General features: G+C 46.3%; 4 protein-coding genes across 6 annotated transcripts; 2 read left to right on the top strand and 2 right to left on the bottom strand.

The window, feature by feature from the left end:
- The first annotated feature begins 1,091 nt into the window (after positions 1–1,091).
- LOC130388062 (uncharacterized) lies at positions 1,092–6,382 on the top strand. The gene is made up of 7 exons (XM_056597386.1): positions 1,092–1,399; positions 1,525–1,704; positions 2,099–2,220; positions 2,307–2,472; positions 3,072–3,193; positions 3,276–3,363; positions 6,273–6,382. The coding sequence occupies exons 1-7, from the start codon at positions 1,156–1,158 to the stop codon at positions 6,308–6,310; spliced, it is 960 nt and encodes a 319-aa protein (XP_056453361.1). The 5' UTR covers positions 1,092–1,155; the 3' UTR covers positions 6,311–6,382.
- A 486-nt stretch (positions 6,383–6,868) lies between these two features.
- On the bottom strand, positions 6,869–9,709 carry LOC130388061 (alpha-2-HS-glycoprotein-like). The gene is made up of 7 exons (XM_056597384.1): positions 9,262–9,709; positions 8,778–8,888; positions 8,527–8,608; positions 8,268–8,419; positions 8,075–8,164; positions 7,859–7,930; positions 6,869–7,766 (listed from the first exon to the last, which is right to left on the bottom strand). Exons 1-7 carry the CDS (start codon positions 9,505–9,507, stop codon positions 7,278–7,280), a joined length of 1,242 nt encoding a protein of 413 aa, XP_056453359.1. The 5' UTR covers positions 9,508–9,709; the 3' UTR covers positions 6,869–7,277.
- Positions 9,710–10,654: 945 nt separating this feature from the next.
- Positions 10,655–19,925, top strand: LOC130388120 (sentrin-specific protease 5-like). Of its 3 annotated transcripts, XM_056597465.1 has the most exons (11): positions 10,655–10,761; positions 11,252–11,410; positions 11,551–12,091; positions 12,185–12,287; positions 13,585–13,729; positions 14,340–14,387; positions 14,473–14,550; positions 16,468–16,605; positions 17,311–17,394; positions 17,815–17,865; positions 17,983–19,925. In XM_056597465.1, the coding sequence occupies exons 2-11, from the start codon at positions 11,399–11,401 to the stop codon at positions 18,091–18,093; spliced, it is 1,311 nt and encodes a 436-aa protein (XP_056453440.1). In that variant the 5' UTR covers positions 10,655–10,761; positions 11,252–11,398; the 3' UTR covers positions 18,094–19,925. The 3 variants fall into 3 exon arrangements, with proteins under 3 accessions (XP_056453440.1, XP_056453438.1, XP_056453439.1); XM_056597463.1 differs by having other exon boundaries at positions 11,252–12,091; XM_056597464.1 differs by having other exon boundaries at positions 10,752–10,828; positions 11,252–12,091.
- LOC130387957 (protein crumbs homolog 1-like) lies at positions 19,888–26,037 on the bottom strand. Its single transcript, XM_056597248.1, has 9 exons — positions 25,992–26,037; positions 24,523–25,125; positions 23,806–24,138; positions 22,572–23,146; positions 21,932–22,091; positions 20,742–21,408; positions 20,580–20,621; positions 20,338–20,460; positions 19,888–20,241 (listed from the first exon to the last, which is right to left on the bottom strand). Exons 1-9 carry the CDS (start codon positions 26,035–26,037, stop codon positions 19,989–19,991), a joined length of 2,802 nt encoding a protein of 933 aa, XP_056453223.1. The 3' UTR covers positions 19,888–19,988.
- Positions 26,038–27,733: the final 1,696 nt, after the last annotated feature.

Raw genomic sequence — 27,733 nt, 5'->3', positions numbered from 1 at the left:
TTTTGTTTTCATCACATTGGGTAGTAGTAGGATAATGAATGCTCTGATGATGATGAAGGTGTTAAAGGTGTGTTTTTGTCTTCAGAAGTAATCCAGCATGCAACATGAATGTTGGATTGATTTAAGAAATTGTATTATTAGTTTTGGTTTTTCGCCTTTTTTGATTTAAATATAGACAAAAATGATAAACTAAATTCCATCCTGCCAAGTCACTCGACCAGGCAGAGATGAAAAATAGCGGTTGAAGGTCTCCCTCATTGCGACCGCGTCCCTGGAAGCGTTGTTGCTGCCGACCCTCAGACAAATCACCTCAGACAAATGCAAAGCCGTTGGGTTGCTCTCCCTATAATTGGTGTTCTTCTTGGCGATGGTCGGCCCAATAAATGTTAACACTCCTTCAAACTGCTGCCGGTTGAGTCTGAAATAGACCTTGAAGCGATCCTCGTCCAGGCGGAGCTCTTGACACAGCCAGTGGTATTCCCCGTACTGCCCCCTACCACGATTAATACTGTGGACCCACACTCTCCTCCGGGCAACCACGACAGGCGCAGGGGGATCGTCCGCAACCTCCGCTGCCACGGCAAGAAGCGCTATTAATCTTCGATTCATTTCGCAAATTGTAGGAGTAACCAGAGAGGACGTTCAGGTGTCAGATGCCATATGATGGAGCCAACAGATAGAAGCTGTGAATCTATGGATACAAGCGATGACGCGTATTTAATGACGTAAACGAAAAACGCTTCGTGCGTCTTTTTTTGAGCGGCGCGCACAAACGCGTTGAAAGCAGTTCACGGAGCGCTCCGTCTTTTAAAAACGCTTTTGGTGGACACAGGCCCTGAGAAGAGGATGATACCATTTGCTAAGCGGGGATGTTTTTATTTTCGTCCTTAACATATACATTTTAAACCACAAACTACAGAGTATGTTTTGGACATTATTTAACATTGTCAAAGACTAACACATTTTTTAGAATAACAACATTTCTAACTCCCACGTTTTAGGGGTGCTGAGACCCTTTTTAGGGGTGCTTCAGCACCCCTAAAAATGGGCTAGCCTCGCCCCTGTATGATAATTAGTCCTAACGCAGAGCACCTTAACCACAAATCAGTGAATGTTGGTATTGTGCGGCACGCTGTTTTTTGTGCACTATTTTCAATGGCGTGGAGAAGCTTTGTGATATGTATAGGAATGCTATTGCTTGCCATTACTCGTTGCCACTGCGTGGCTCTTTCAAAAGTGCCCTCACCAAACCCTTCCGTAATTTGGAAGTTCAACTCGAGAGGCAATTCACCCCAAGCTAAACCAAAAGAGGCGCATAGTCCCCGGGGAAGACTGATGAATGGACGGCATCCGCGCGAAAATGCAATAGTGGAAGAAGCTCTTGTTGATGCAGATATGGGTAACTAACAATTAAAAACACAATTATGGCAGTTTTACAGTTCGACGTATCGTGATTGTTATGAGCGGTTTAGATCTAAGTATGTTGATTGTAGAGCTGAGCCAATCTTGTTTGTACGCCTGCAGGAAGGGATGAGGCGGAGGCCTACTTCAGAGCGCAGGGAAATGGGAATGCAAACCCCAGCAGTGTGGAGGTTCAGAAACTGATGCAAACGGAGCCTAATGTTGAATGCACAGGTGACTCGATGAAGCTGAATGTTAAAGGTTCGTTTTCTACCCCTGGAGCTCTATTCGTGGTAGACAGAGGTAAGCATTTTGGATTTTCATTCATTGTAGCCTTAAACAATGATTGTGAAATTGTTGTCCAAGATATCTTGTAACAAATATACTGATCCTGCTCCAAATTGTTTTTGAAATGCGTCGAGGGGAGGCCTATCTGAGGTTCTTACAGTGGTTACTTGGAATGAAGTTATGCAAAAAATGCATCTTAATATTTAGCCTACATTGTATAATCGACCTGTATCAACAAGAATCAATCACTGCTCATTTCATTCACAAAGTTGGAAAAATCGTAAGTTTAGTGTGTAATACCTTGATGCCCTGGGTGAAATGGATCTGTCATTAAGTATTCCGGTGTATTTTTATGATTTACATTCAAAATGTATTCCCTGTATATATCTGACACCAAAATTTCATACAGGAAGCAGTCTGGCTCCTCTTCCCCTATCAGAGCTGCCGTCAAGCTGTGGATATACCTTGAAAACGACACAAAGAGATTTGGTCTTGGTTGCACCTTATGATGGATGTTTCGTCTCTCTTGAGGTTTGATTTTCAAGCTTGGTGATGTCAATTTCACCAATTGTAGTTCCATAATTTTTTACTTCAATGGAATTACCATCTACCAACAGGAAGAGGGCTATGTTCTTTCACTACATTGGGGGGGTATACCCGTGAGAATGTCTTGCCCTGTCAGGAGACAGTCTCTGTATAATCCTCCCAGGGTAACCTGCAACACTGCAGGAATGGTTGTGAACACGGACTGGGCTTCTCCAGTCCAAAAAATCCAAGTTAATTGTATGTATTTCTCCATGGAATGTTTGGTTTAAAGGTGCAATGTGTTGGATTAAGTGATATCTAGTAGTAAGGCGGCAGATTGCAATCCCCTCTATCCCTTCTCTCTTTCCCTTGATTAGGATAAGATACATTGACCTGTAAATTGCCCTTTGGTACTTGTAAAGTGATGTCATTTTCTATCTCAGCATTGTGTAGCCAAGTGAGTTGGTTCCTTGATACCTTTTTAATAGGTTGTATTTAGTCTGTACATCTATAGGGCCTAGCTAAGATGGTGATTATGATTGTTAATTGAAAATGTGTCCTATCTAAAACAGTTTGTCCGTTCTGGGCTACTGTAGAAACATGAACTTTAAACATTGCGGGCTGGTTGGAAGTGGACCCGCTCCCCATGTGTATATAAAGGGCTCATTCTAAGCTAAAGAAATTTAACAATTACTGTCCTGGGATTCTAAACTAATTAAAACCTTTATGAATATTCAATTCTGCCATGTCTGTTCAACTAAAGGCCACTCAATCCTACACATTGCAACTTTCAAGTAGACCGACCTTTAGGTGACTTGATTTGTAAAAGCTCTAAGGATTTGGCTTTTTGTTTTCAGTGAATGGTCTGTGGAAACCCCTGATGGAGGTCTTGCCAAGATGTGGCTTTGGATTTGAATTTGCTTCTAATGCTGGAGGTGCAGCTATTTCTATTCGCTATGCCCCCTGTTTGGGAGTGAAGGTATAGTTCCACACCTTGTTCTTTTTATAGTTGGATGCCTCTTATTTCAACATTGGTGAACACGGCAATATTTGTGTTGCAGGATGGGATGTTCACTCTAGGCCTGGCTGGGGACGGTGCAGTTAAAGTTTCGTGTCCAAGCGTACACATTTTTGATGACCCAAGCAAAGGTGTTCTTCCAACTGTGGCTCCCTTGAAATACCCAAACAATACTGTGACTGGTACTCTAGTTGGCCAAGAGCAAAACTCCCTTCATCTACCACCAAAAGCCCAAATAACAGTGACAGTACCACCGAAAAACCCTGCATCCCCAGACAACAAACAACCCCAGGCTTATCCATCTTACTATTTCTGGCCACCACATCCGTCTGGTTCTCAAACTCCAGATCAATTTCCACCCCATCAGACTCCATTCTATCCATCTCTTCCAGTTGGTCCTTCACAGAAGCCTGCATCACCAACTTCAAAGGCTGAAGGACAAGAACCTGTGACTCCTCACAAGCCACCTAAAACCCATGGCAGTAAAGCGCCTGTAGGTCCAGAGGTACAAAACGCATGGCCTTATCCATTTCCGTACTATTTCTGGCCACCACAGCCTTCCCAAGGTCCTGATCTACCAACACCTGGTGTTCCACAGAAACCTGCTGTAACAACTTCAAAGACTGAAGGACAAGAACCGGTGACTCATCCCAAGCCACATAAAACCCAGATAAACAAACAACCTGTCGCTCCAGATAGACAAAACCCTGAATCTTATCAAGTTCCTTACTTTACCTGGCCATCACATCCATCTGCATCTCAAACTCCAGATCCATTTCCACCCCATCAGACTCCATTCTATCCTCCATCTCTTCCAGTTGGTCCTTCACAGAAGCCTGCATCACCAACTTCAAAGGCTGAAGGACAAGAACCTGTGACTCCTCACAAGCCACCTAAAACCCATGACAGTAAAGCGCCTGTAGGTCCAGAGGTACAAAACGCATGGCCTTATCCATTTCCGTACTATTTCTTGCCACCACAGCCTTCCCAAGGTCCTGATCTACCAACACCTGGTGTTCCACAGAAACCTGCATCAACAACCTCAAAGACTGAAGGACAAGAACCGGTGACTCATCCCAAGCCACCTAAAACCCAGATAAACAAACAACCTGTTGCTCCAGATAGACAAAACCCTGAACCTTATCAAGTTCCTTACTTTACCTGGCCATCACATCCATCTGCATCTCAAACTCCAGATCCATTTCCACCCCATCAGACTCCATTCTATTCTCCATCTCTTCCAGTTGGTCCTTCACAGAAGCCTGCATCACCAACTTCAAAGGCTGAAGGACAAGAACCTGTGACTCCTCACAAGCCACCTAAAACCCATGACAGTAAAACACCTGTAGGTCCAGAGGGACAAAACGAATGGCCTTATCCATTTCCGTACTATTTCTGGCCACCACAGCCCTCCCAAGGTCCAGATCTCCCAACACCTGGTGGTCCACAGAAACCTGCATCAACAACCTCAAAGACTGAAGGACAAGAACCGGTGACTCATCCCAAGCCACCAAAAACCCAGATAAACAAACAACCTGTCGCTCCAGATAGACAAAACCCTGAACCTCATCAAGTTCCTTACTTTACCTGGCCATCACATCCATCTGCATCTCAAACTCCAGATCCATTTCCACCCCATCAGACTCCATTCTATCCTCCATCTCTTCCAGTTGGTCCTTCACAGATGCCTGCATCACCAACCTCAAAGACTGAAGGACAAGAACCTGTGACCCATCCCAAGCCACATAAAACCCATGACAGGAAAACACCTGTAGTTCCAGAAGGGCACAACACGTGGCCTTATCAAGTTCCTTACTTTACCAAGCAACCACCATCTACTTCTCAAACTCCAGATCAATTTCCACCTTACTATCATACTCCATTCTATCCATCTCTTCCTGTTGGTCCTTCACAGAAACCTGCATCACCAACTTCAAAGACTGAAGGGCAAGAAACTCTGACTCACCCCAAGCAACCTAAAACCTGGGACACTACAAACCTTCAACCTAGCGATCCTCTAGCTACAGTGACCCAAACAAAACCTAGCGAATCTGAAAAAGGAACCCCATTTAATTCCCTTGTACATTGCCCTGAAAAATGCCTTTCTGGATTAAGTCAATGCTGCGTGTCCTTCAGTTACCACCATCATGATCACTTCATTTACCCTCTTAAAGATGACCGTAGAATTGCCCCATTCTCTACATTGGGACAATCTGTTCCAGAGGTAATGCAGGGCACACTAGACTCTGGGCTACCTAACACTATTGAAACATCCCATGATACAATTGTGAACCCTCCATTCGAAAATCAGGAGGATAAATTGCATAATTTTCTATCACAGGCGGTTAAATATGCAAGCAAAGGAAATCAAGAATTTGAATATTCTCCACCAGAGGGCATCCTTGACCAGGATTTACCAATAAGTTTTGAATCCTCTCAGTCAGAGTTGGGCCACCCTACCTTCATCCAACAATATGAACAATCAAAAATTCAACTGGAATCAACTGACGAGAGGCAAAGCCCATCTCAAACCCTTGTGACTCAAGGTCTGTTTACGATTTTGGAACCTGCAATGGGTCATTATGACATGGTTCAAGATGCTATGGCCTCAAGTGTTGATTCAACTGACTACTTTGAGGCTCTGCACCCTTTGAGTAACTCAAGGAAATTTGTAAAGCTGACCTCGGAACGTCCATTGTCCAATGGGCATCTATTGTTGGAACATGGTCCTCCAGGGAGCGAGCCAAGCTTCCCGAGGCTGGCAGCCAGGGGCCTGGGTCGTAGTCACACACACTTGGCGTTTGAGCCATCAAGACATTATCCACAAAGCAAGGAGACGTCTCATCCACCACAACATGGTAACCAAATGGATGCTATGTATAGAAGTAAAGATCAATCCAATAATATCCTTGGACAGACATTCAACAGACATTCTTCAGTTGATGGCTATCCAAATGGCAAGTAACGGCTCCCAAGGTTAGACTTCTTCTTTGTATTTAATTGTTTCTAATGCCTTAATGTATTTTATTTTTCTCTGCAGGAGACGTTAACCAACCGTTCCCAAGAAGAATGCACTGATCAGTTATGTTGTGAAAAAAAATAAAAGATTATTTCTTTCATTTCAAACTTCCTGAGTTAACGTGGTCGTCTGTGTTCTTTATGACCCTGTTTATATCAAGTGACATGCAGATGAATTCTAATGAGTAAACTTCCATCATCTCCTATCAATAACTTCCTTATGGGTTCCTTTTTAGAAGCACGATTTGTGGTACTGTTTGAACTGTCCAGACAAATTAAGCAAAAAGTACATTGACCTTTTAAAAGCTTTTCAACTTATTTACTTGAACTCCGGAACTGATGTTACTCAAGTATTGACCCGTCTATGCAAATAGTGTTTTGTTCATGTGTCTCTTCATTCAACCTTGTTTTTAGGTTGAATATCAACCAGTGAAAACTTAGTTAGGTCTTGCATACGCCCAACATTTATATGTTGGGAGTACCCTGTCAATTCCAAATCAGTTATCTACTTTTCTTTTAAATAGGCTTTTCATTTGGAAAAATACTGCCCTTCGGCTGACTTAATGACGTACACATTGGCTTAAGTTCAATTACCAAACCAATTTATGTTGTGCAGAGACATGTAGAAGATTCAAGAATTATATTTTATTAGGCCGCATTTGGCAAAAACTATTTGAATCTTATGGGGTCTTGTGGGTATGAAGCAAGTAAGTGTGAAGCTCAACAGCCATGGTCAAATCAAAATTCTAACTTGGGTTCAAATGTTTATTCTAAGAATTTTCTCCCCTGCCATTTAAATGAATAGTTACCAAGCATCATAGGAGAATATACAACCATAAGGATAGCTTTATTGATCGGTCAAGGTTGTCAGTGTTTATATTTGGCTGAATCTTCAGTTGCTTATGTTCTGCAGCTAGTTCCCCGTAGTATAAAGCCAGGTCTCAGCAGGACATGTTGGGGTATATCAGGACAGCCCTCGCTGCGATGCTGTGGAGTCTTTGCGCTGTGACGAGGAACCGCCAAACCCCTAATAGTGTCTGATCCTCCCGGGACATTGTGGAACAGGAAGGGTCAGTTCTGTGACATCAAGCATGACGGGCTTAACTGATTCTGCTGCCCTTTTTACTACCACAGCCTTTGTGCTGTCATCACCGGCTGGCAGACCCGCGGTCGGGATGGAGCCAACCGTTGGCACGACATCAGCTATGTCTTTGTCCTCCACTGTCAGGTTGACGGGTAGAGTTGGCAAGAGCTCCATGACCGGGTCGAGAACAGCGTTAACGGGGACGAGAGTAGACAGGGGAGGGTCAGCCGCCACGGAGGTTGGTGACCCAAGCACCACTTGAACCACCTCACCGGACTCAGTGGATTCGCCGGACTCGCCGGCGGATTCGGCAGACAGGAGTCCGCTGAGCCCGGGGTTATGGATGAGGGTGAGTTTGTGGTGTCTCAGACCTGGCTGGATCACTGGGAGGAGGGAAGGACTGGAGGCTGCAGTGCTGCTGTCGTTTATTGACTGAAAAACGTTAAATGGACCAGAATTAAAACTTGTTTTGAGGTTTATGAATTTACATTAGGGAATGTTGATTATTGAATGGTTTGATTTACCAGAACGCCAAACATAGTGCAGTCGACGGTGTAGTCAGAACCCAAACCTTCTGCCACGCAAAAGCCTTGTTCCTAAAGTAGGAAATAATTTCATGAATGACTCTTGGAGCATGTAGGATTATTGTAGTCACAATAGCTTGTATGTTGATACGATTTATATTTATTGTCCCTAAATAATTCTCAGAGAAGGATTGATTGATTTCTCGCTTTACTTACAGCATTATCCAAGGGCACACATTCACTGCTTGTACAATTGGCTCCTATTATGACATACTCAGCCGCAATGATGTCTCCAGCAGATATCGGCTGAAACCAAGATAGAAAAAACATCTTTGGTCTTACGGACTCAAATGCAGTCTTTATTTATTTCTTGTTGAATATCTGAAGGTGTGATCATGTCAGAATGTACCTTTTTGGACATCCTCCCAACCTCCATTAGGCTGAAGGTCTGATTGGTTCTGACGTTGAAGGTTCCTAGAGACGCCTGGACAAAGTCTAATCCAATGGTGTCATTCAGGGGGAGGAGGGTGGGGCAGTCGAGGCACATGTCTTCTCTTGACTCTGCAACAAGAAGAAAGGTTTAATTTTGGTGTGTGTGTGTGTGTGTGTGTGTGTGTGTGTGTGTGTGTGTGTGTGTGTGTGTGTGTGACATTAAGAACCATAATTACCTTCAGTTTTACATTTGAAGGCGGTGACGCTTAGAGCCCCGCCCACCTGCTTCAACACCACGTCGCAGTCTCCTTCAACTGCCTGAGTCACAAGCACATAATGTATATCATTTTATAATTTATATGTGTGTGTATAGATGTGTTTAAATATGAAAAAACGAACTGCCATCACCATCAACGTTACTCTCATCTGACTTTGTAATAAAGGGACACCTTTCATCTATCTTTGTGACCTACTCTATGAGTCTCACCGTCATCACTTTGGGCCTGACAGAGCAGTTGGTAAGAGGCTTGGGATCCAGCACATGGCAGCTTGTCTCCAATAGGTCCACCTCCATCAGGTATGTAGCTTCTCCACTGAGCTACAGAGAACATGAGGGACATGTTAAAATAAGACCAATTGAAGCCAACCATTTGTTCAAAATATCACATGGAAGTCAATGAATGTCGTATGATAGGCAAGTCGATTAAAGAACCGATCGGATCTTAATAACATTCTCACCTGTGAAACTAGAACAATAAATACATTTGCATATTGTATATAATCACACAAATAGCCTACACTCTTCTGTAGATTCTTTAAGAATTTTTTTCACTTATTTCCCTAGTAAATAAGGTGGTCTTCTTTAAACTGTATTTTGGAGATGTCAAAACCTAAACACTGGGGTGGCTGCAGCTTTAGGTATACGCGGGGTGTAACTTCAGTGTTTTGTGCCCCCGGCCCATCTGGCTTACCGTTGTGATGATCTTTACGTCCTCAATCCTGTTCAGGACGTACTTGTAGCCGTGAGTGTGTTGGCCATTTAGGTAATCCTGAGCCACCATGGCTACAGCTTCTATGTCAGGAGAATCGCATGGAGGCCGACTGAAAATGGGTAGCCCGACGGGGGGCAGTCCGCCGGGGGGCAGCCCTACAGTTGGCAGCCCTTGGGCCCCCAGTGCCACGAGAACCAGAGTCACGGCGATGCTCATGGAGCACATTTTCCGCAAGATGGGCTACAGGGCCAAAAGGTTTAAGATCTGCCGATAGCGATCGAGGCGAGTCAAGAGTACGATAGGGAGACCAGGCGACGTTCATCCTGGTATATGTATCCTAGCGTCTGTTTAACTTTCAAACTGACAAACTCAGCCAAGATAAACACTGCGGCTGCCCCCTTCGTTATTGCGTCACGTGAAATAGTGTGTAGTGCACCTCAGGGGGGTGGTTGGTGCCAAATGTAAACTTTCTAATTCTGGAGAGGGCTATAGATTAACTATAATGAGCGATGACCGTGGTGTTCTTATATAAGTGTCTGGGAAGCTTCACCTTCTCTCTGATTCTCCATTCTTATCACTGCATGCAGCTACACTGGGATTAATAATTGTTCATATAACTTGAGTGACAATTAAGGAGGTTTATGGAACTTCATAGATCATACTCATGCCCTGTAGTATGAGATGATTTAAAAGTCTCTCATCCATATTAAAGGGCACCTATTTTACCACCAGATCTGTTTGTGGTTAGCCATTACAAGCTATTCAAATCTGCCCTGCCCTGTATTGACATCGCACGTTGGAGTGGGGGCCCTTTCATATATTAATCATTATATTTTGTGCCTTAATACTGGATCAACTTTTTTGCGTCAAATAATTAAAATGTATGTAGATTTGCCTACAGTATATATTGTCTTCATATATTTAGAATTCAATTTCCAGTATAATCTAGTAGGGTATGGTTAGACTAAATTAATAAATTGCTAATTTAAGCCTATAACATGGCATTAGGTATTAATTTAGTGATTGGTTAAATTAAGGTTTTAGATTAGAAATGGTTACATCTAGGAATTAGGTTAGAGATTATTAAATGTAAGGCTATGTTAGAGATGGTTAAATTAAGGTAATGGATTAGAGATGGTTATGTTTATGTAAGGTTTTAAGGGGTTGAGTTTAAGAATAAGGTTAAAGAGATGGTTAGGTTGAGCGATAATTTTTAAGGTTTGAGGGTTTGGGTGCATCGGTCAGTTATATGGACCTATTAAAGAAAGTCAGTTAAAGCTCTCTTGGGGGTGATCAGAGTCTGGACAACTCGCAGATAGGCCCTTCTCATTGGATGGGCCAGATAGGCCCTTCTCATTGGTTAGACCAGATAGGCCCTTCTCATTGGTGGGGCCAGACCAATCGTGACGCGTTTCATAAGCGACAGCATGGCACTGCAGTGTTTTTATCGGACAGCTGCTGCGTGATGTTCTGTCAATGGTAAAAGTTTGATTACGTTATTACATTGTGCAAAACCATCTAATCTTTCATTGGATGGACTTATAAGGTTAATTGTGGATTTTGTTATGTCTATTTGTAGTAAACGTGTCAAGCGCATGCCTTATGCCAGTCAACTCTGCTTACTACAGACCTTTAAACAAACCAACATTTATACACGATTATTCAATTTACACGTGTTGGATGACCTGATACGATGGTATAACTTTGTATAATTTCCTTTGTATAATGCATGTTGGTGGCTAAACTGTGTGTTATGTGTTTCCGTGCTGGACGCACATTAAAGTTTGTAGTCTACTTACTTTAATGTCTTTTTATTTGCTGTTAAAAGCAACCCTCCCACTCTGAAATAAATCTATTTATCTATTACAGAATGTATACCCTCGAGGCAAAATATTCTCTATATTAAAACTAGAGGTAAAAGCAAACCTGAAACTGTATTAATAGACATGCTGTTACTTGTATCTTACAGGCAAAAGACGACAATAAAAAGCTGGAACATACCTTTTGAACTATAGGCCTATGTATGTAGGCTTCTACCTTGATCCCAAGGAGTCCCCCTACTCAACGTGATCACACTCTTAGATTGCACCAATGGGTAAACTTCGTCTGGAGATGCATGACCGAACAGGTGAAAGCAAGCGACCGCATGGTTCCACCAAGGGGCTGGCACACAACCTTGAGCTCAGCAAGAAACGCTGGTTCTCCATACGGAGGTTTTGGGTGTGGCGTCGGCGAGTAAGAGCAAAATCTTGTTTCTTTTTCACGCAGAGAAATGGCGTCAAACACAAAAGACGTCCGGTCCATTCCAGCTCCTTCTGCAACCGCCAAGGCGATGTCAAAATCTGTTTGGAAATACAAGGAGAAGTAGGCAGGGACAGAAACATTTCAGAAACCCCGCCAGAGAAAGAGAACGGGGAAACATCAGGTGTTTTGGACGGTGGGGAACTTAAAGGAAGTGGTGGAGAAGTGTGTCAACCTGCTTTAGCATCCACCTCGAACTCCACCGACCGCCCTCAGACCCCGGACAGCGGCGGCTCTACAAAGAGGCAGGGGAGTGGGGTAGGGTGCACTGACAAAAATATGGTTAACGGATTCAAGAGGATTGCTGTCCATCAGGAGCCTTGGAGGGATCCTGTCTGTCCGCAGGAAACCTGTACCCCTCTGGGTGCAGAGCTGGTGACGGAGGGAAAGACTAGCACCAGAACCAGCCCAAGCCCTGTCTGTCAGAGCCTGCCAGGGCTTGGGGTGTCGTCTGACAGCCATCTGCAACCTGTTGTCCCCCACAAGGCTTTGAGCTTGACCATTATGGGTAAGTACTGAGAGTCCAACTCTTCACATGGCTCTTTGTATATAATTTGGATCATCATGAGTATTTTGTCTTAATTTTTCTTTTCTTTTTTAGAGTTTCTCGACGGCTTTTCTAAAGTCTACGGGAGTTTGATCCCACTGCAATCGTGTGACATTGTCCGAAGCTTGAGGGCGCATGATTTGGATGACAGAAAAAGGTATGTGCGCTCACGTGGGTCTGTAAAGTACACACAAGGACCGTCACTGGGGTTCCCATTCCCCTGAGATCTTATCTTGAAGAGCTGGGAGCGCTTCAGGTTGGAGAAGTAGACGTTGAAAAATAGTATTTTGTACGAGAAAGAATAAACCAGAATAGCCTATCATTGCATGATTGGTATGCAGCCGGGATACCTAGGCTATAGCAAGCTACGTGTCATAATTCCCTGTAAATTGCTTTTGATTAAGGCGACTGCTACGTCAATGAAAATAATTGATCAAACTGGAACCAATTGAATGCTTGCGGCCTACAATTCATACACCGCCTTCAAGGATTCATATCAAGAATGGAATCCCCCCCCTTCCCCTCAATGGCGCTATTTATATATATAATCAAACACCTCCACCAACGTCTCCAAATAAGTCAAGTGGTTGAGCAATCTGCCAATTATGTGTCAATAATGTGCAACGTTCTACACCAACCAACCCTTGTTAGTTTTGAGGCTCTTCCAGTGTACTTTACCCAGCCTTTGTTGTGTCACAGCCACAACCAGTGAGGCTGCAGTAACCCTTTGCAACGCCAAACCACAGATGTTTTCCTGTGGACTCGTATTATAATATAACTATACTTTTGTTTAGCAACGTTATTATTGTTTTAAGGTACTCAAGGTTCAAAATTGAGGAAGTTGGAGTCGTTCTTCTATTTCTGGTTTTAATGTCAGCGACTATCAACATAAATATCACACAAATTGTAATTTAAATTGTTTTTTTAAAACAAATCTACCTGGAATCGGCTCACACACTCCTGGTTAGAAAGCACAGCTTCAGATGACACGTGTGTGTGTGTGTGTGTGTGTGTGTGTGTGTGTGTGTGTGTGTGTGTGTGTGTGTGTGTGTGTGTGTGTGTGTGTGTGTGTGTGTGTGTGTGTGTGTGTGTGTGTGTGTGTGTGTGTGTGTGTGTGTGTGTGTGTGTGTGTGTGTGTGTGTGTGTGTAACCATGTTTTATCCTGCTTTTATACCACAGCATTGTAGAATACTTCATCTTGATTAGTCAATATTTGAAGGCTGTGCTTTCATTTTCAATGCGCTACAAATCGAACATTAACAATTATCACATACACCAATTGACCAGATATTTCCTTAAACGCAAAAACAATATGCTCAGAGCAGATTGATAAAGTAGGAGCTGAAAGTAGCTCGTATCTAATCATTGTTGGTAACTAGTGTAAGTGGAACAAACCACTCTGTTGTGTTAAAGGAACGTAAGATGGTGGTAAGCAACATATATTCTCTCTCCAGGAATCTAGTCATCTCCCTGGTGAAAAAGTACAGCGCTACTGTAGTCAGAACAACGTCTCCCTGCTTCAGAGTGGTCTACAGAAAACACAGTCTGATGCTGGAGGACCTGGCGACGCTGGCCCACCAGAACTGGATCAACGACCAGGTAGTCTGCTCCACCTCCATCAAGTAGTCCGCTCCACCTCTACCAGGTATTCCGCTCCACATCCACCAGGTAGTCCGCTCCGCTCTTCACTAAGTAGTCCGCTCCGCTCTTCACCAGGTAGTCCGCTCCGCTCTTCACCAGGTAGTCCGCTCCGCAATTCACCAAGTAGTCCGCGCCGCTCTTCACCAGGTAGTCCGCTCCGCTCTTCACCAGGTAGTCCGCCCCGCTCTTCACCAGGTAGTCCGCCCCGCTCTTCACCAGGTAGTCCGCTCCGCTCTTCACCAGGTAGTCCGCTCCGCTCTTCACCAGGTAGTCCGCGCCGCTCTTCACCAGGTAGTCCGCTCCGCTCTTCACCAGGTAGTCCGCGCCGCTCTTTACCAGGTAGTCCGCTCCGCTATTCACCAGGTAGTCCGCTCCGCTCTTCACCAGGTTGTCCGCTCCGCTCTTCACCAGGTAGTCCGCTCCGCTCTTCACCAGGTAGTCCGCTCCGCCCTCCACCAGCACCACCCAGCCCTAGTCTGACCCGCTGTGGGCCTTAGGTGTAGCTCTCTGTCTGGTTGGAGTTGAACATGACTCATTCGGCATCTCTCCAATTTTTGTTCCTCTCCAGGTCATCAACATGTACGGGGAGCTGATTATGGAGTCTACGGATAACAAGGTTGTTTTATCACTTTCAACAACTTTTACTTGGTTTTCCTCCGACCATAATGGCATTGCATTAAGGCTGTCCCTCCCTCTATTAGGTCCATTTTCTGAACAGCTTCTTTCACCATCAACTAGAGATGAAAGGCTATGAGGGGGTGAGGCGATGGACAAAACAGGTCAGTTTTAAACCAGCACATCAGTTGGCTTCCACTGTATATATACACTCACCAACCAGCCATCTATCGGTCATGAAATGTCTCTATCACTGCTGTTCCCAAACATGTGATGCATTGTCCTGGGATATAAGTCCTCTACCACAACCCAACCACTGTGGGCTTCTCCTCTCTTGGGCCTTTCACACCGCCGCAAAATCTGAGCCGGTTCCGGGCCAGTTCGGAGCAAGGGCCAGTGTTTTGGTTTCACACCGCCAAAGAACCGGCTCCGGCCTCTAAAAACCGGTTCAACTCCAGCCCAACTTTTGAGCTGGGCTAGAACTAGAACCGCTTTTACGCCGGGGGCAGGGGGCGGGGTTATCCGTACCTTCATAAACAGGAAGACCAACAAAGACCAGCATTTTTAAAACACCGAAGTAAACAATGGACGTGAATCCGTGTATGCTTTGTTCTTTGAATATTCCGATTCAAAACAGTAGTTTTTTGTTTTTTTCTGATTTGGTTTTGAATCGGAAAAAGGGCAAAAGGAGTAAACAAATAATCTGCATTTTATTTGTGTTTGTGTGTTGGTTTTTTAAACCAGAAACAGAAAAACTAAAATAGATACATTTATAGTTATAGGCTACACCAGAAGGCAGAACGCAGCGAAGAAAAAAGAGCCAACCACCTAAACCAGCAATAGACTGTCTAATTATATTTAGCCTTAGTTATGGCCGCAATGAACCTTATGGTGATTTTATTCGTGAACTATTTGACACTGGAAAGACACACGACGCGATCAGTACCGCTCTAAAGCAATCTGGTGCCCCGAAGTGCTCCGTTATGACGGTGAGGAGGTTCTGTGTGGAGCACAGCCTTCGAAGAAGAAATCTAGTTTCCGATTTAGTTTCAGATCATTCTCTCGCAGACTAAGTCGCCGGCTCCCACGGAAAACAATAAAGCTGGCCATTGTAGAATGCGAGAGACTCGATGGTACGTTTGAAATGTCTTTATATGTATTTTCTTTAAATCCGCATGCCCTTTTCCCGGCATTCATTGCGGTTTTATCTAAATATCAAGCAAACAAAACAAGCAACTGGATTATTCAGTTTTCCCGTTTTGATTTAAAAAAACAGAAAAATACCGTTTATTTGTATATTCCTTTTGCCCTTTTTCGGCTTCAAAACCAAATCAGAAAAACCAAAAAACGACTCTGTTAATTGTTTTTTCTGATTTTGTTTTAAATCGGAATATTCAAAGAACGAACCATACATGGATTGAATCGAAGACGAAATTGTTGTTGTTGTGTTTGAAACTGGCGCGAGGGTTCTTCTTCTTATTGTACAGTTCCGTTAGGGCGGGAGGGTTGCTGGGAAAGCGGAGACGTTTGCAGTGACGTCATGACATTGCTCACACCGGCTCCATGGCTGGCTCTGGCCGGTGTGAAACCAACTGGTTCTTAACTGGGATAAGGCTGGAACCTGTTTGGAACTGGCCCTAGCACCAGCCCGGAACTGGCTCTTGGTTCTTTTTGGTGTGAAAGCCCCTCTGTGAGTCCCATTGGGTTGTGGAGAAACATGGTGATGTCGTGGTAGAGGTAGAGAGGAGGAAGGGACATACCCTTTTTAATATCCCAAGTGATGGATTGGATTATTATCTTTAGGAATTTATTTATAATCCTTTGATGAATTCAAATAATTTCCCACAAGAGATGGCTGTAGTTTTCAGCTCTAATACACTGTGGACATTTGACATATTGAGTGCAGACCTGCTGAACAACACAGTCTCCCCAACTTGGAGTTCTGCCCAAGGGACAAACTTCACCGGTGGACCCGGTGAATACAACCCGTTAACCTCCAGTTCTGCTCCCATTTCCGCTGTTGATGCCTTTTCTCTCTCCCCCCACCCCTGGCCCGTCACACCCACTCTGGCTCTCCGCAGGTCGACCTGTTCTCCAAGCAGCTGCTGCTGGTGCCGGTTCACCTGGAGGTACACTGGTCTCTGGTGGCGGTCGACCCGGAGCACCGGAGCATCCGGCTCTATGACTCGGAGTTCACCTCTCTCCCAGAGGTCACGCTGGTAAACTGTTCCCCTAACCCCTTACACACATCCTCCCCACTGGACCCAGAGGGGCTGTATGATGGAACGCAAATGTTCCAATCCGCCCCTTCAGAGATTACCCGGCCAGGCCCCTCACGTAAAGCCCAGAGAGCGGGAGAATTCCCAAGGAGCGGGTAGGCGTGTTGGCGACGTGTTAGTAACGTTTCATCGTGGGACTGCAACCAGGAGCGGTGCTTCTTACTTTTCTCTTCTTGTCTGTATTTTGCCTTCCAACTTCTATCTGCTTTCCACTCTTCTGTTGATATTGCGGATACATCTGAATAAATGCAGCATTGATACCGCCGCAAAAAGAGTCAGCATTACGGGGTTGGCAGCCTCACCTGCAACCTTCAACCTGATGTAAACAAAACACTGACTACCGCTGCATACTTACACGTCCTCCTCCTACGCGCTCTGCCCATGCGTCACCCCTTGCCTGAAGTATATTGAGGGTCTCCAGGATGTGTCTGATGCGGTTTATCTCCGGCTGTGTGCTGCATGAGTGAAAGGGCGAATCCGGATCATCATCAAACCAGATTCCCCAGAGATGATTCGGAGTTAATGTCTGAAAGGCCTGTTGGTCTGCACAAAACGCACCAGCAGCAAAACATCAGTGGGTTAACCCAATAAAAACATGATTCATTCATTCATGTGTATATATATATACATTTATTTTTACACCAGGGCATCCTGAAATACTTGATAAGCGAGGCAAAAGAGAAGAGCCAAGAGCTATTCCAAACTGGCTGGGTGGTGTCGGCCAACCAGGTAAAGTTGGCATACCTTGATGTTAACTTCAGAAATGTGTCACTTGATGAAAAATGTTGGCCCTATCTCCAGCGCTGTATTGCCCCCTGCTGGAAGTGAAGGTGTGGAGGGTGTGAGTTAAAGGTCCCATGGCATGCCACCAGGTGTGGTGTGATTAGGTACAAGCCGTTTTGGAAATCCGCCCCTTATGACATCATAGGTGGGCGTGGCCACCTAGATGTGTGCTGGATAGATCAGCCTACCCAGTGGACTTTAGCAAACGTTGCTCATCTATCCATCACACGTCTAGGTGGACGCGCCCACCTTTGACGTCATAAGGGGCATATTTCCAAAACGGCTTGTCAGACCACACCTGGTGGCATGCCATGGGACCTTTAATGGATGAGATGTTCAAATGTCACCCTCTACTTTCCATTTTAGGAGACGCCCCAGCAGAACAATGAGAATGACTGTGGAGTTTTTGTCTTGGAGGTACAATCTGGCCTCACGACTCACAATGTACATGCAAAAAGATAAGAAGTCAAAGGTTTTGTATTATGTGGTGCCTGATGGTTTGTGTATGTGTCTGTGGGTCTTGCTCCCTCCCAGTATTGTAAGCGGCTCGCCCTCAGGAAACCTCTCGACTTCTCCCAGAAGGAGATACCACACATCAGGAAGAGAATCTACAAGGAGCTTTGTGAACGAAAGCTTCATCTGTAACACACACGCAAACAGAGTCAAGGGGGGGTGTGACTGGTCTTTGAATGTCAAACCAGTAGACTGCGCTACAGTAGTGTCTGTCAAACACTGCTTGTGTTGTCATCCTCACATCAAACTCTTAACAAACGAGCAGTTGAAATGCAACGCTTGTCAGTAGCAGAAGGGTTTAAATGGTCTTGAATACAGTGTTTTATTTATCAGCATTTGACTTTCTTCCCCTCAGTCCAAAATGTGCCGCGGATCCCGATCTCTTACTGGTTTCGGTCCTGATTCTACATTCCTGCAATCTTTCTGATTCACAAAGTAGTAAAATACTGGGATCATCGGTTGGACTGGGAGTGGAACTGAATATTTTTTTTGTTGTTCCAAAACATAAGATGCAGAAATTGTATTATGATTGTTAACCTTATGTGTTTATAATAAATGACCACTTTTTCTATGTCGTCCTACATGTCAAGGACTTATGATGTTCATGTCGTACTTTTAAAGTTTAGGCTGAATGATTATTACTATCGGCAGAATACTTCAATGCCTTGGTCCCTTTACACTCGCATCAACAGCAGAATTGCTAGAGCTGAAAGGGTATTTGTAAGGCACATATACTATCCAGTATCTTTCCTACAAACCCAACAGTGATGCATTTTAGAAAGACTGGGGAATGGGAAATATCAATTTTCTCTTTTTGTTGACGCTTCAGTGTACCCCTTTGGGGTATGAGTTTAGAAGCTGTTTTCCTGACCTCCCCAGGGGAAGGTTGGACAGGCCAGGGTTCCAGCTGATCGGGCAGCACCACAACCCTCTTTGACATCCTGCAGAGCTTCAATCGATTACCATCTGGTTAACAATAGGATCGTTTTATTGGGGAACAGAGCGGCTCTCAGCATCCTGACAACAATATAAGATGTCCTGGCTTTAGGTTCAAGGAAACTTTATTTATCCCCAGGGGGTAATTAAGGGCAAATTCATCCAACATCAGCTAGCCGACCTCTTGGAGGGATGCAGGGTGATTTCCCATTTGGGGACTCCTCCTTGCGGCGCTCTTGGAGAGACGCAGGGGGAACTCCCATTTAGGCCTCAGATCATTGTATTGCTGTTTATATGATTTGTTATATGATTGTTGTATGGTTGTTGAATGATTGTTGTTGAATGATTATGTTATTGTAGCGTTATTACCCAAATATATGACCCTAGTTATTATAAGTTCGGATGACTCTTTATTCCACGCAGTTTGACCATTTCACTACAATAGTATAGAAGATTCTTCCATTGTTTCTAAAAAATCATCTTCCCGCTTCGATTGTGTTTGAGACGCGGCTTGTTGCTTCTGTAAGTCCTGTCCAAAGAAATCTGGATTTGGGACTCAAAAGTGTTTATGTGCTACCGAAATAGTGACATTATCTATCAAAAAGGTCCATAGTGGTTTCCAAGTGTGTTAGTAACCTGATGCTGCCACCTGACCATTATTGACCGTTGTCTATACATGATACGTCTGCATGGAAGAGCCACTTTAGGTGATCCTCCGATATAGTGACCTCTGGTGTTCTTTAGAACGTAAAGAAGAAGTGTCCTACATCAGTCTTAAGTATGCCAAACAATTAATTAATACGTGAGCAAGAATTACGAAGGAGGTATATTTGTATAGAAGATACATTTGTGGAAAGTGCAGGTAACCTATGACCTCTGTGGGCTACCCCGGCGCCGTAGGAACCCTCACCCGACCCATGACGGCTGTCAGTCTAGTTGTATGTATCTAAGCTGGTCCATTAGCCCATCCATTATTTAAGTTATTGCTGAACTTATGCTTGGAACCTTGTTTTCGAAAAGTCCTTAATGTATGCAGACTTTGATCATAAATCCGCTTGGATTGTGCACTGTCAAAGGGGGAAGGGGGCACCCTAATCCTCCACTTGGTTGGCCCACTCTATCTCTGGGACTTCATCCAGGTGCCACATTTGGTAAGACAAGAGCTGCAGGAAGTTCTGCCACAGAGCAAGGAAGAGGTAGAGGTGGAAGTCACTGGCATCCATCTGGCAGTGGAGGCCCCAGTAGTTCTGATCGCACACACACTCCCAGCCGGCCTGCTGGTCCAGGCACAGCCCCCCGTGCATGCAGGGGTCCGACGCACACTCGTCCACATCCGTCTCACACCTCGGAGAGCGAGAATGTGAAGAGAGAGAGATGCAATTGAAAACGTTTGCTGTGTCAGTATGTAGAAGTTATGACTACACACGTAGCATGGCATACCAGTGTCCTGTGAAGCCAGCAGCACAGTGACAGATCAGGGCCCCTCCTGAACACGAGCCCCCGTGGAAACAGCTGTAGTTCCACCCGCGCCCCTTGCACTCAACCACCGGCAGCTCAGGACGTCTACAAACACAACACAAGAGTTGTTTCTGCTATCACAATATTCTGTTATTTGTTATTTGTCCCCACTGATATCTTTGAATGAAGCAGACTTAAACAACAAGTAAGAGAGAAACACTTACGGTTTTATCTCCACGTACCACGGGATCACAGGGAGTTTCTCCCTGTGGAGAATGGGTTGTGATACGTTAGTGAACTGGTACCGCGGGCGGGTTCAGCCTGTTTCTTTGTTCGGCTGTGTGTCGCCCTCTCTCTGGACATGGACCAACAGAAGGGGGACTCACGAGCAGTACGGCCCGGTCATGTTGCGGGGGCACAGGCAGCCATAGCCCTCTACCCCCCTGAGGCAGGTGGCCCCGGGGCCGCAGCGGTGGTCCCAGCACGTGTCCGCCTCCACCTTCCACAGAAGGAACTGCTCCTTCTGGGGTCGGGGCAGACTCAGCTCCTCATCTTTGTGGAAGGGCAGGGGGATCCCCCCGATCTCCAGGGGGCCTAGGCACCCGTCCAGCCCTTCCCCAGAGTTTCCAGCGCCCAGCAGGATGTCCACTCCTTCCCGCAGGAAGTCCAAACTGCCCCCCACGGCATCTGACAGCCGCGCCTCCGCCCTCCGTCCATCGTCCTCCACCACCCACCGCGACCTCTCGGCGGCAGGCGTCTCCATGCGGAGCTCCACAGTGTGCCAGCGGCCGTCTGCCACAGGGCCGCCGCTCTGCACGGACACGGCGGCGACCTCCCCGTCTGCCTGCAGCTCCATGGCGAGGTGCGAGCCCCGCAGGGAGACGGTGAGTAGGGGGGTGGAGCCCCGGCGTGCCTGGAGCACGGTGGCGTCCGTCTGTCTTGTGCGCAGGCGGAGGAGCAGGCTTGTCAAGGGCCGCGTGATGTGCCCGTTGCCACGGTAACAGAGAACGTTGCCACCGAAAGCTCCATCTCGTAGCGTCACGTTGGACAGGCCTGCGGAAGGAACATAATCTTTAACTGGGGGGATTTGTCTTCAGTCATGTTAGGAGACATTTGTATCTGAGATGGCAGACAACAGCAACAAAGATTAACTACAAAGACAAAGCAATGGATAATTTAGCACAACTGAGATGCAGAGAGAGGTAGACAGAGCAGGTAACAAACAAATATAAATACTAAAAAGTGGGATGTCTTTGCACATGCACAAACACACACACACACACATACAAACGCACAGACGCACTGCCTTCACTCGAAAACACATCTAAACAGAACCAGCCCGAGGCATTTAGAGGCATTCAGGGTAAACTAAGGTATTCCAATATTTATATTGCTGAATTTCCCTACTGGGATGGATGTTCCTATTCCCCCTGAGACTTCGTTTACCACACCTCATCCCTTCTCACCACCCCTTCATCACCACCCTTGTGCTGTTGTTGCTTTGTCGTTGTTGTTTAGAGACGCTGAGGTAGAAACAGTGAGGAAGGGTTGGGGTCAGAGTGGGATGCAGACTCACACTGGAAGCCGTGTGGGAGCGACGCGCAGACGGCCGAGGAGGGGCAGGGGGACAACTCACACCATCTCACCTCTTCACAGTGCCTCCCTGCCGCGCCGGGCGGGCAGCTGCAGTCCTCCCCCCGGGGGTCACACACCCCCCCGTTCAGACAAGGTGCCCCCTTGGTCACATGGAGAGAATAGGAAACAACCAAGAACAGATGAACGAAGCATTGACCCACTGCTGGTTAGACACACATACACCGAGCTCCGCCGTGAAGGGGGGAGCGGCGCAGGGAGACGCTGGGTAGGTGAGCAGGTGAGCGGGGCCTGGAACACCTTGTCCGCTGTCTGCCTGTTCCGCAGACGCTGGTCAGGTTCTGCATGATTTGCCCGTTGCCACGGTCAGAGAGAACACTTATGGACCACCGCTTGTGATATATAAAAATACCACCAATTATACAGAAATGAATTTATAATATATAAATAAAACCCTGCTCCTTTGTTCTGAAACCTACTGCTACTCTTCGTTTTCCTAAGTTTGTCCCCCTGCTTGTTTCTGATGCTAGCTGGTGGGGAACCTCGTTCAGCTCCAAACCAACTAGCGGTTGGAACCAAGACGGGCGCTTGGTGAACAGGAAGTATCCCCCTCATGGACTCACGGCGCAGTCGCTGCCACAGCCCGGGATCACGTGGACGCTCTGCTCCAGGCGGTGGGACTCAGCAGGCACCGAGCCAGGGAGGGGAAACACCTGGAGCGGCCGGCCGTTGATCCTCAGGTCCTGGACGCAGCCCCTGAAGTAGCCCCCAAACACGGCTGCGGCCCGGGGGTCCGGCAGGCCCCCGATAAACACCTTGTCCCCAGGGCGAGGTTGGACCGGCCGGATGCTGACGGAGGCCTGGGTGTGGCCTGCCTGGGTCAGGACGGCCACGTGGTCCCAGACCTCGACGGTCAGCAGGCGGAAGCGGCCGTCTGCGGAAGCGGCCTCGCCCCTCACACTCTCATGGCCGTTTAGTTGAACTTTGACCCTGCCCTCCTCCAGCCACACCTGGAGGTACTGGCTGCTGCTGTTGGCCAGGACCAGCAGCAGGCCGCTGGGGAGCTCGGTGTGCACAAACATGGACACGACCAGGGTGGGGGGCTGCTGGTCTGATGCCAGGGTGGAGGGGGGGTCCACCAGAGAGAACACACTGTAACTCTCCAGGGAGCCCGCTCCAAACCGGGCCGGGACGTACTCTGTGCACAATCGGTTGATACACATTCACAATCGTTACATCAGTGTGTGTTTTTGCGTGTGTGTTGCGTGCGCATGCACATTGTTACGTTGTGCGCTTAAGACACTGATTAGCAGTAAAGGTATCCGTTAAATCGGTTACTATGACTGGGTAATCCCCCCGTCGGGCGGGGTGGATGAACCCCTCCTGCACACCTCCCTGGCTGAGCTGGCCATTCTATTTCCACCGGATCCTTAAGCCGCTCTGAACTCAGGGATCAATGAAGCTGTTTCTGACGTGTCTGACTGTGGACCTCAGAGTGGCCAAGGAGATCATTATACTGAGTCCAACCTCCAAAGATAGCTAGGATTAAACATGTCATTAAAACGATGACTACGGTATATCTGACGTCTGATGGATACTTTTACACATCGGACAAGCAATACTTTTTCAGCATGAGTGGCCCCTATTGGGAATCGAACCCCCTTTCTGGCAGTGTTATACTGCTGTACCGAGCTGGACAGGATCAGAGCCATTGACCTTCCTCACCTAGTGTCCATCTTCTGCATTTCCCCACCCAGCTAGCGTTAGCTTGAACAAAGATGGTCCATGGTGATTAAGGCCCCATGCTTCATATTTCACAGTCAACCAAATAAAAAGCATCAACTTAATGTATTTATTTACGCCTTACAAATATGTCTACCATGGCCTCGTACTCACCCCTTTGGCAGTCCGCCCCCTGGTAGGGTCTGTGGCACACACACCTGTAGTCCCTCCACCCCTCGGCCACACAGCGGCCCCGGCCCCCGCATGGGGCCCCCCCACACAGGTCCTCATCAGTGCATCCCATGGTGACGTTCACCTGGGTCACTTCAGCCTCCGGCCCCGGACCCCTGGGCAGCACCAGCTCTGAGTCCACCACCACGTCCCGGAAGCAGCCCCGGAACGCTGCCGGGGCCTCCTCCCCAACGCCCGGGGTCAGACCCGGGGCCCCCAGGAAGAGGATCTGGCACGCTGGGCCAAGACCACCAGGCAAACCAGGGCCTTGCCCCCGCAGCCGGTGGTCTGCAGCTCCCCCACCACCACTCCCACCCCCATCCAAACCACCTCCATCACCACCACCTCCAACTACGTCCCCACAATCACCACTTATAATATCACCACCACCACCACCACCATCACAACCTCCAACGACACCACCACCTACAGCATCACCATCCTCACCACCACCACCACCACCACCACCACCTCCACCACCACCACCACCACCACCTCCACCACCACCAGCACCACCACCACCATCCTCACCACCACCACCACCACCAACACCACCAGCACCACCATCTCCACCACCACCAGCACCTCCACCACCACCACTCTCATCAAAACCACCCTCACCATCACAACAACCCCCTGCACAGAGCAGTCGGATCCAGCTGCCCCCTGCGCTCAGAGAGGCCTCCACCGCGTGCCACTCGCCATCTGAAACGTTCCCCTGGAGCTCCTGGACCAGCGTGGTGTTTAACCCTTGACCTCTGCGGCCGCTGATGCGCAGCTGGCCACTGAGCAGCTCCACTGTGAGCAGCAGGTGGTCCACTCTGCGCTGCAGGAGGGTGCCGGCGAGCCCCCGTGTCCTGAAGCTGAAGGCCAGCCGCAGTGGGGCCCCTCGGACCGGGGTCTCTACTCGCAGGAAGCCTCCACTCCCCTGGAAGGAGAAGGCGGTAGGGGTCTGGCAGCGGGTCCCGGAGAAGCCCGCCAGGCAGCCACACCAGTATGTGTGCTGGTCCTGGACCAGCAGGGGCCAGCATATTCCTCCATTCTCGCAGCGGTGGTCGTCGCAGCCGGAGAGCGCGTCTGCGCAGGTCTCGCCGCCGTACAGCCGGCCGTTTTGGCTGCTCTGGGAGCAAAGGCATCTGAAGCCACTGCTTTGTCGCTGGCAGACGCCACCATTTTGGCATGGCTGCTGCTCACACACACCAACATCCTCCTCACAGAGAAGGCCTTACGAGGGGAGCACAAGGGTTTAAAGAAAATTAGTTATTAAAGAAACATTCAGAAATACATTCATTACGAGTTGCAAACATTTCATTATTTTCATTTGTTATGCTCATGGTAATGTGCAACTCAAATATTTTTTCGAAGAAAAAGTTATTCAACATCTAAACACAACCAATTAAATAATCAAAGAAGAGGAGGAAGATATTGATTCTTACTTTGCCTGCCCCTAACTCAAAACATAAATAAACAATATAAATATGTGGGCTATAAATTACAGATACTCAACCAATGTTTAGTGTAACATGAGAAAATAAGAATCAAGAGCCATACACAATAACTTACCATAAACTAATACAACTACAGGATTATAAGCACGGTTTTAATTTGGTTAAACGTCTAGCGTGCAACCAGCTTTCTTTATACTTTTTCTTGAAATGAAATATATTTATTCAACCCTTGAAATCATTGTGAGGAGAATGTCTGTAGATAATTACACAAAAATATTTATGAATTGTAAGATTGATAACTATGTTATCTCCAAATTAAACAGTAGTTATGCAATAGGGGGAATTGTATAATCTGAAAAGAAACGTCAGACTGATTTGCTTGCATTAGTTCATAATATTTTTTTGAGATATTTACCAATTGCAATGTTGTGGATTAATTCAAATACTTTTTGAAATAGCGACCTTGTAACATGTTACCTAGTAAAATTGTATTCATAGCCTACAACACACCAGAAAATTATGAGACTCAATCGACTATAAATAACGATTGGGCTCAATTGTAAGACACGTTAGAAAAAAAACATAAAAAATAACCAATTAGCTAATATATATTTTTGGATTTGTTCAAGGTAAAAGGCCTACCAGCGTAAATCAACCAAAACACGCCGACACCCGCACTGTATCTCATCGTGGTGGTCATGACTGGATCTGTTCAGCTACGCTCCATCTCTAACCCGGGACCGGGCTGCAGGTGGTGACTGCTGCTCGGACTTCACCGGACTGATGCCTCGGATTATGCTAAGACACTTAGCAAAGGAGGTCTTCCCGAGGCTTATTCGAGAAACTTTTCCCACGTTGTCTTACGTAACATCAATTTTCGACATGAGAAAATACAACGCTATGATTAAAGCCTTAAAGAAGAGCGAAGTTACATTTATCTACATGCCACAGTCTGACGTGACAAGGACAAAATAAAACTAGAAATTGCATTTCCTGAAGAAAATGCGGTCAGTGCTGTAGTGCAAAAGTGAGGTTGAAAATATTTTTTTTAATAAAGCCACAAAGATTAAGACATAACGAAACGTTAAATGGCTTAAATCAAGTGAAGGGATTTGAACAAAATTCAAAAGTCTTACGTAATGGAGTAACCAATGTAAACATGCACACCATTTAAGAAAATGTTAATGGTTGAACAAATAAACAAATAAAGTGACAGATGATTGAAAAATGCAAAGCGTTGCTAAAAAAATGCAGAAATGTAAAATTAATTGAACTGAATAATCTGAAAGGTGAAATGTATTGCCCTGCACTGCTGGTGTGTGTGTGTGTGTGTGTGTGTGTGTGTGTGTGTGTGTGTGTGTGTGTGTGTGTGTGTGTGTGTGTGTGTGTGTGTGTGTGTGTGTGTGTGTGTGTGTGTGTGTGTGTGTGTGTGTGCGTGCGTGCGTGCGTGCGTGCGTGTGTGTGTGCGTGTGTGTGTGTCTGTGTTCGCGCGTGTGCGTGTGCTAGAGAGAATAGCGAGCCGGTGCGTGATTAAAAGTAGCCCAATAGAGCGGGAAAAACAGCCCAATCTGGCGGGCAAACCTGCTCAATCTGGCAACAATACTGAACGTCCTCACGCTCCAGCGTCAACGTAAATCAGTGAGACCAACTGAAAACGAAAACTGTGATTCTGAAGAAATTTTAAATAAATCGAAATTCCGTTTAGATATTATTGAAGATACAAGTGTGTAGATTTGTTAAATGTGTGTAGATTTGTTAGATGGTAGGGACTAGGGAGTCAATAGCTGTGTTCGAAATCGTTCCCTATACACTCGTTCCCTATTCCCTAGTGTACATGATTTAGTGCACTATATAGGGAATAGGGAACGAGAATTCGGACACTACGCTGAACATATCTAAACGTCATTTGCGTCAGTAAATGCGCCGGGTATTTGTGTGACGCAGACAGATGCGCCCACATCATGTAAACATACCAGGCACTCACGAGGAAAGCTGGAGGTTGTATTGATGTTGAATGTTACATTTCCTTGTTCAAGTATTTTTTTTATTAATTTTGAATGTTAAATATTCTATGTTAAATCCCAAATAAATTGTTGACATTTCTAAACGAAAGCCGGAGACTCCATCATTAAATGTATTAGTTTTCGCGGTTATTCAGCTTCTTTTTCTCCTCCGGAAAAACACGACCGCATTGCATTGTGGTATACGGGAGTAACATGTAGGGAACATCGTATGTACCCTATTTTAAGTCCACTATATAGTGGACCACTGAGAATTCGAACACCCTACAAAATGGCGTGCACCCTATTTAGTGCACTACATCCATGATAGGGAACGATTTCAAACACAGCTATTGACTCCTATGTGAAAAAAATGATATTAGT

The sequence above is a fragment of the Gadus chalcogrammus genome, chromosome 8 (genome assembly GCF_026213295.1).
Source record: "Gadus chalcogrammus isolate NIFS_2021 chromosome 8, NIFS_Gcha_1.0, whole genome shotgun sequence".
In the NCBI taxonomy this organism is placed as follows: Eukaryota; Metazoa; Chordata; class Actinopteri; order Gadiformes; family Gadidae; genus Gadus; species Gadus chalcogrammus.
The sequence above is the reverse complement of the archived record's forward strand: the minus strand, read 5'-3'. Positions and strand labels throughout refer to the sequence as shown.

What these genes read in the sequence shown, in the direction of transcription:
- LOC130388062 (XM_056597386.1), top strand. Translation starts at nt 1,156, where the DNA reads ATGGCGTGGAGAAGCTTTGTGATATGTATAGGAATGCTATTGCTTGCC. An exon ending in TCTATTCGTGGTAGACAGAG is followed by an intron (nt 1,705 to 2,098) that starts GTAAGCATTTTG and finishes AATTTCATACAG; the next exon opens with GAAGCAGTCTGGCTCCTCTT. An exon ending in CCAAAAAATCCAAGTTAATT is followed by an intron (nt 2,473 to 3,071) that starts GTATGTATTTCT and finishes TTTTGTTTTCAG; the next exon opens with TGAATGGTCTGTGGAAACCC.
- LOC130388061 (XM_056597384.1), bottom strand. Translation starts at nt 9,507, where the DNA reads ATGTGCTCCATGAGCATCGCCGTGACTCTGGTTCTCGTGGCACTGGGG. An exon ending in TCAGGCCCAAAGTGATGACG is followed by an intron (nt 8,609 to 8,777) that starts GTGAGACTCATA and finishes CTTGTGACTCAG; the next exon opens with GCAGTTGAAGGAGACTGCGA. An exon ending in TTGGGAGGATGTCCAAAAAG is followed by an intron (nt 8,165 to 8,267) that starts GTACATTCTGAC and finishes TCTTGGTTTCAG; the next exon opens with CCGATATCTGCTGGAGACAT.
- LOC130388120 (XM_056597463.1), top strand. Translation starts at nt 11,374, where the DNA reads ATGGGTAAACTTCGTCTGGAGATGCATGACCGAACAGGTGAAAGCAAG. An exon ending in TTTGAGCTTGACCATTATGG is followed by an intron (nt 12,092 to 12,184) that starts GTAAGTACTGAG and finishes TTTCTTTTTTAG; the next exon opens with AGTTTCTCGACGGCTTTTCT. An exon ending in GGGTGGTGTCGGCCAACCAG is followed by an intron (nt 17,395 to 17,814) that starts GTAAAGTTGGCA and finishes TTTCCATTTTAG; the next exon opens with GAGACGCCCCAGCAGAACAA.
- LOC130387957 (XM_056597248.1), bottom strand. Translation starts at nt 26,037, where the DNA reads ATGAGATACAGTGCGGGTGTCGGCGTGTTTTGGTTGATTTACGCTG. An exon ending in GTTTTGGTTGATTTACGCTG is followed by an intron (nt 25,126 to 25,991) that starts GTAGGCCTTTTA and finishes TCCCCTCGTAAG; the next exon opens with GCCTTCTCTGTGAGGAGGAT. An exon ending in TGGTACGTGGAGATAAAACC is followed by an intron (nt 20,461 to 20,579) that starts GTAAGTGTTTCT and finishes TTGTGTTTGTAG; the next exon opens with ACGTCCTGAGCTGCCGGTGG.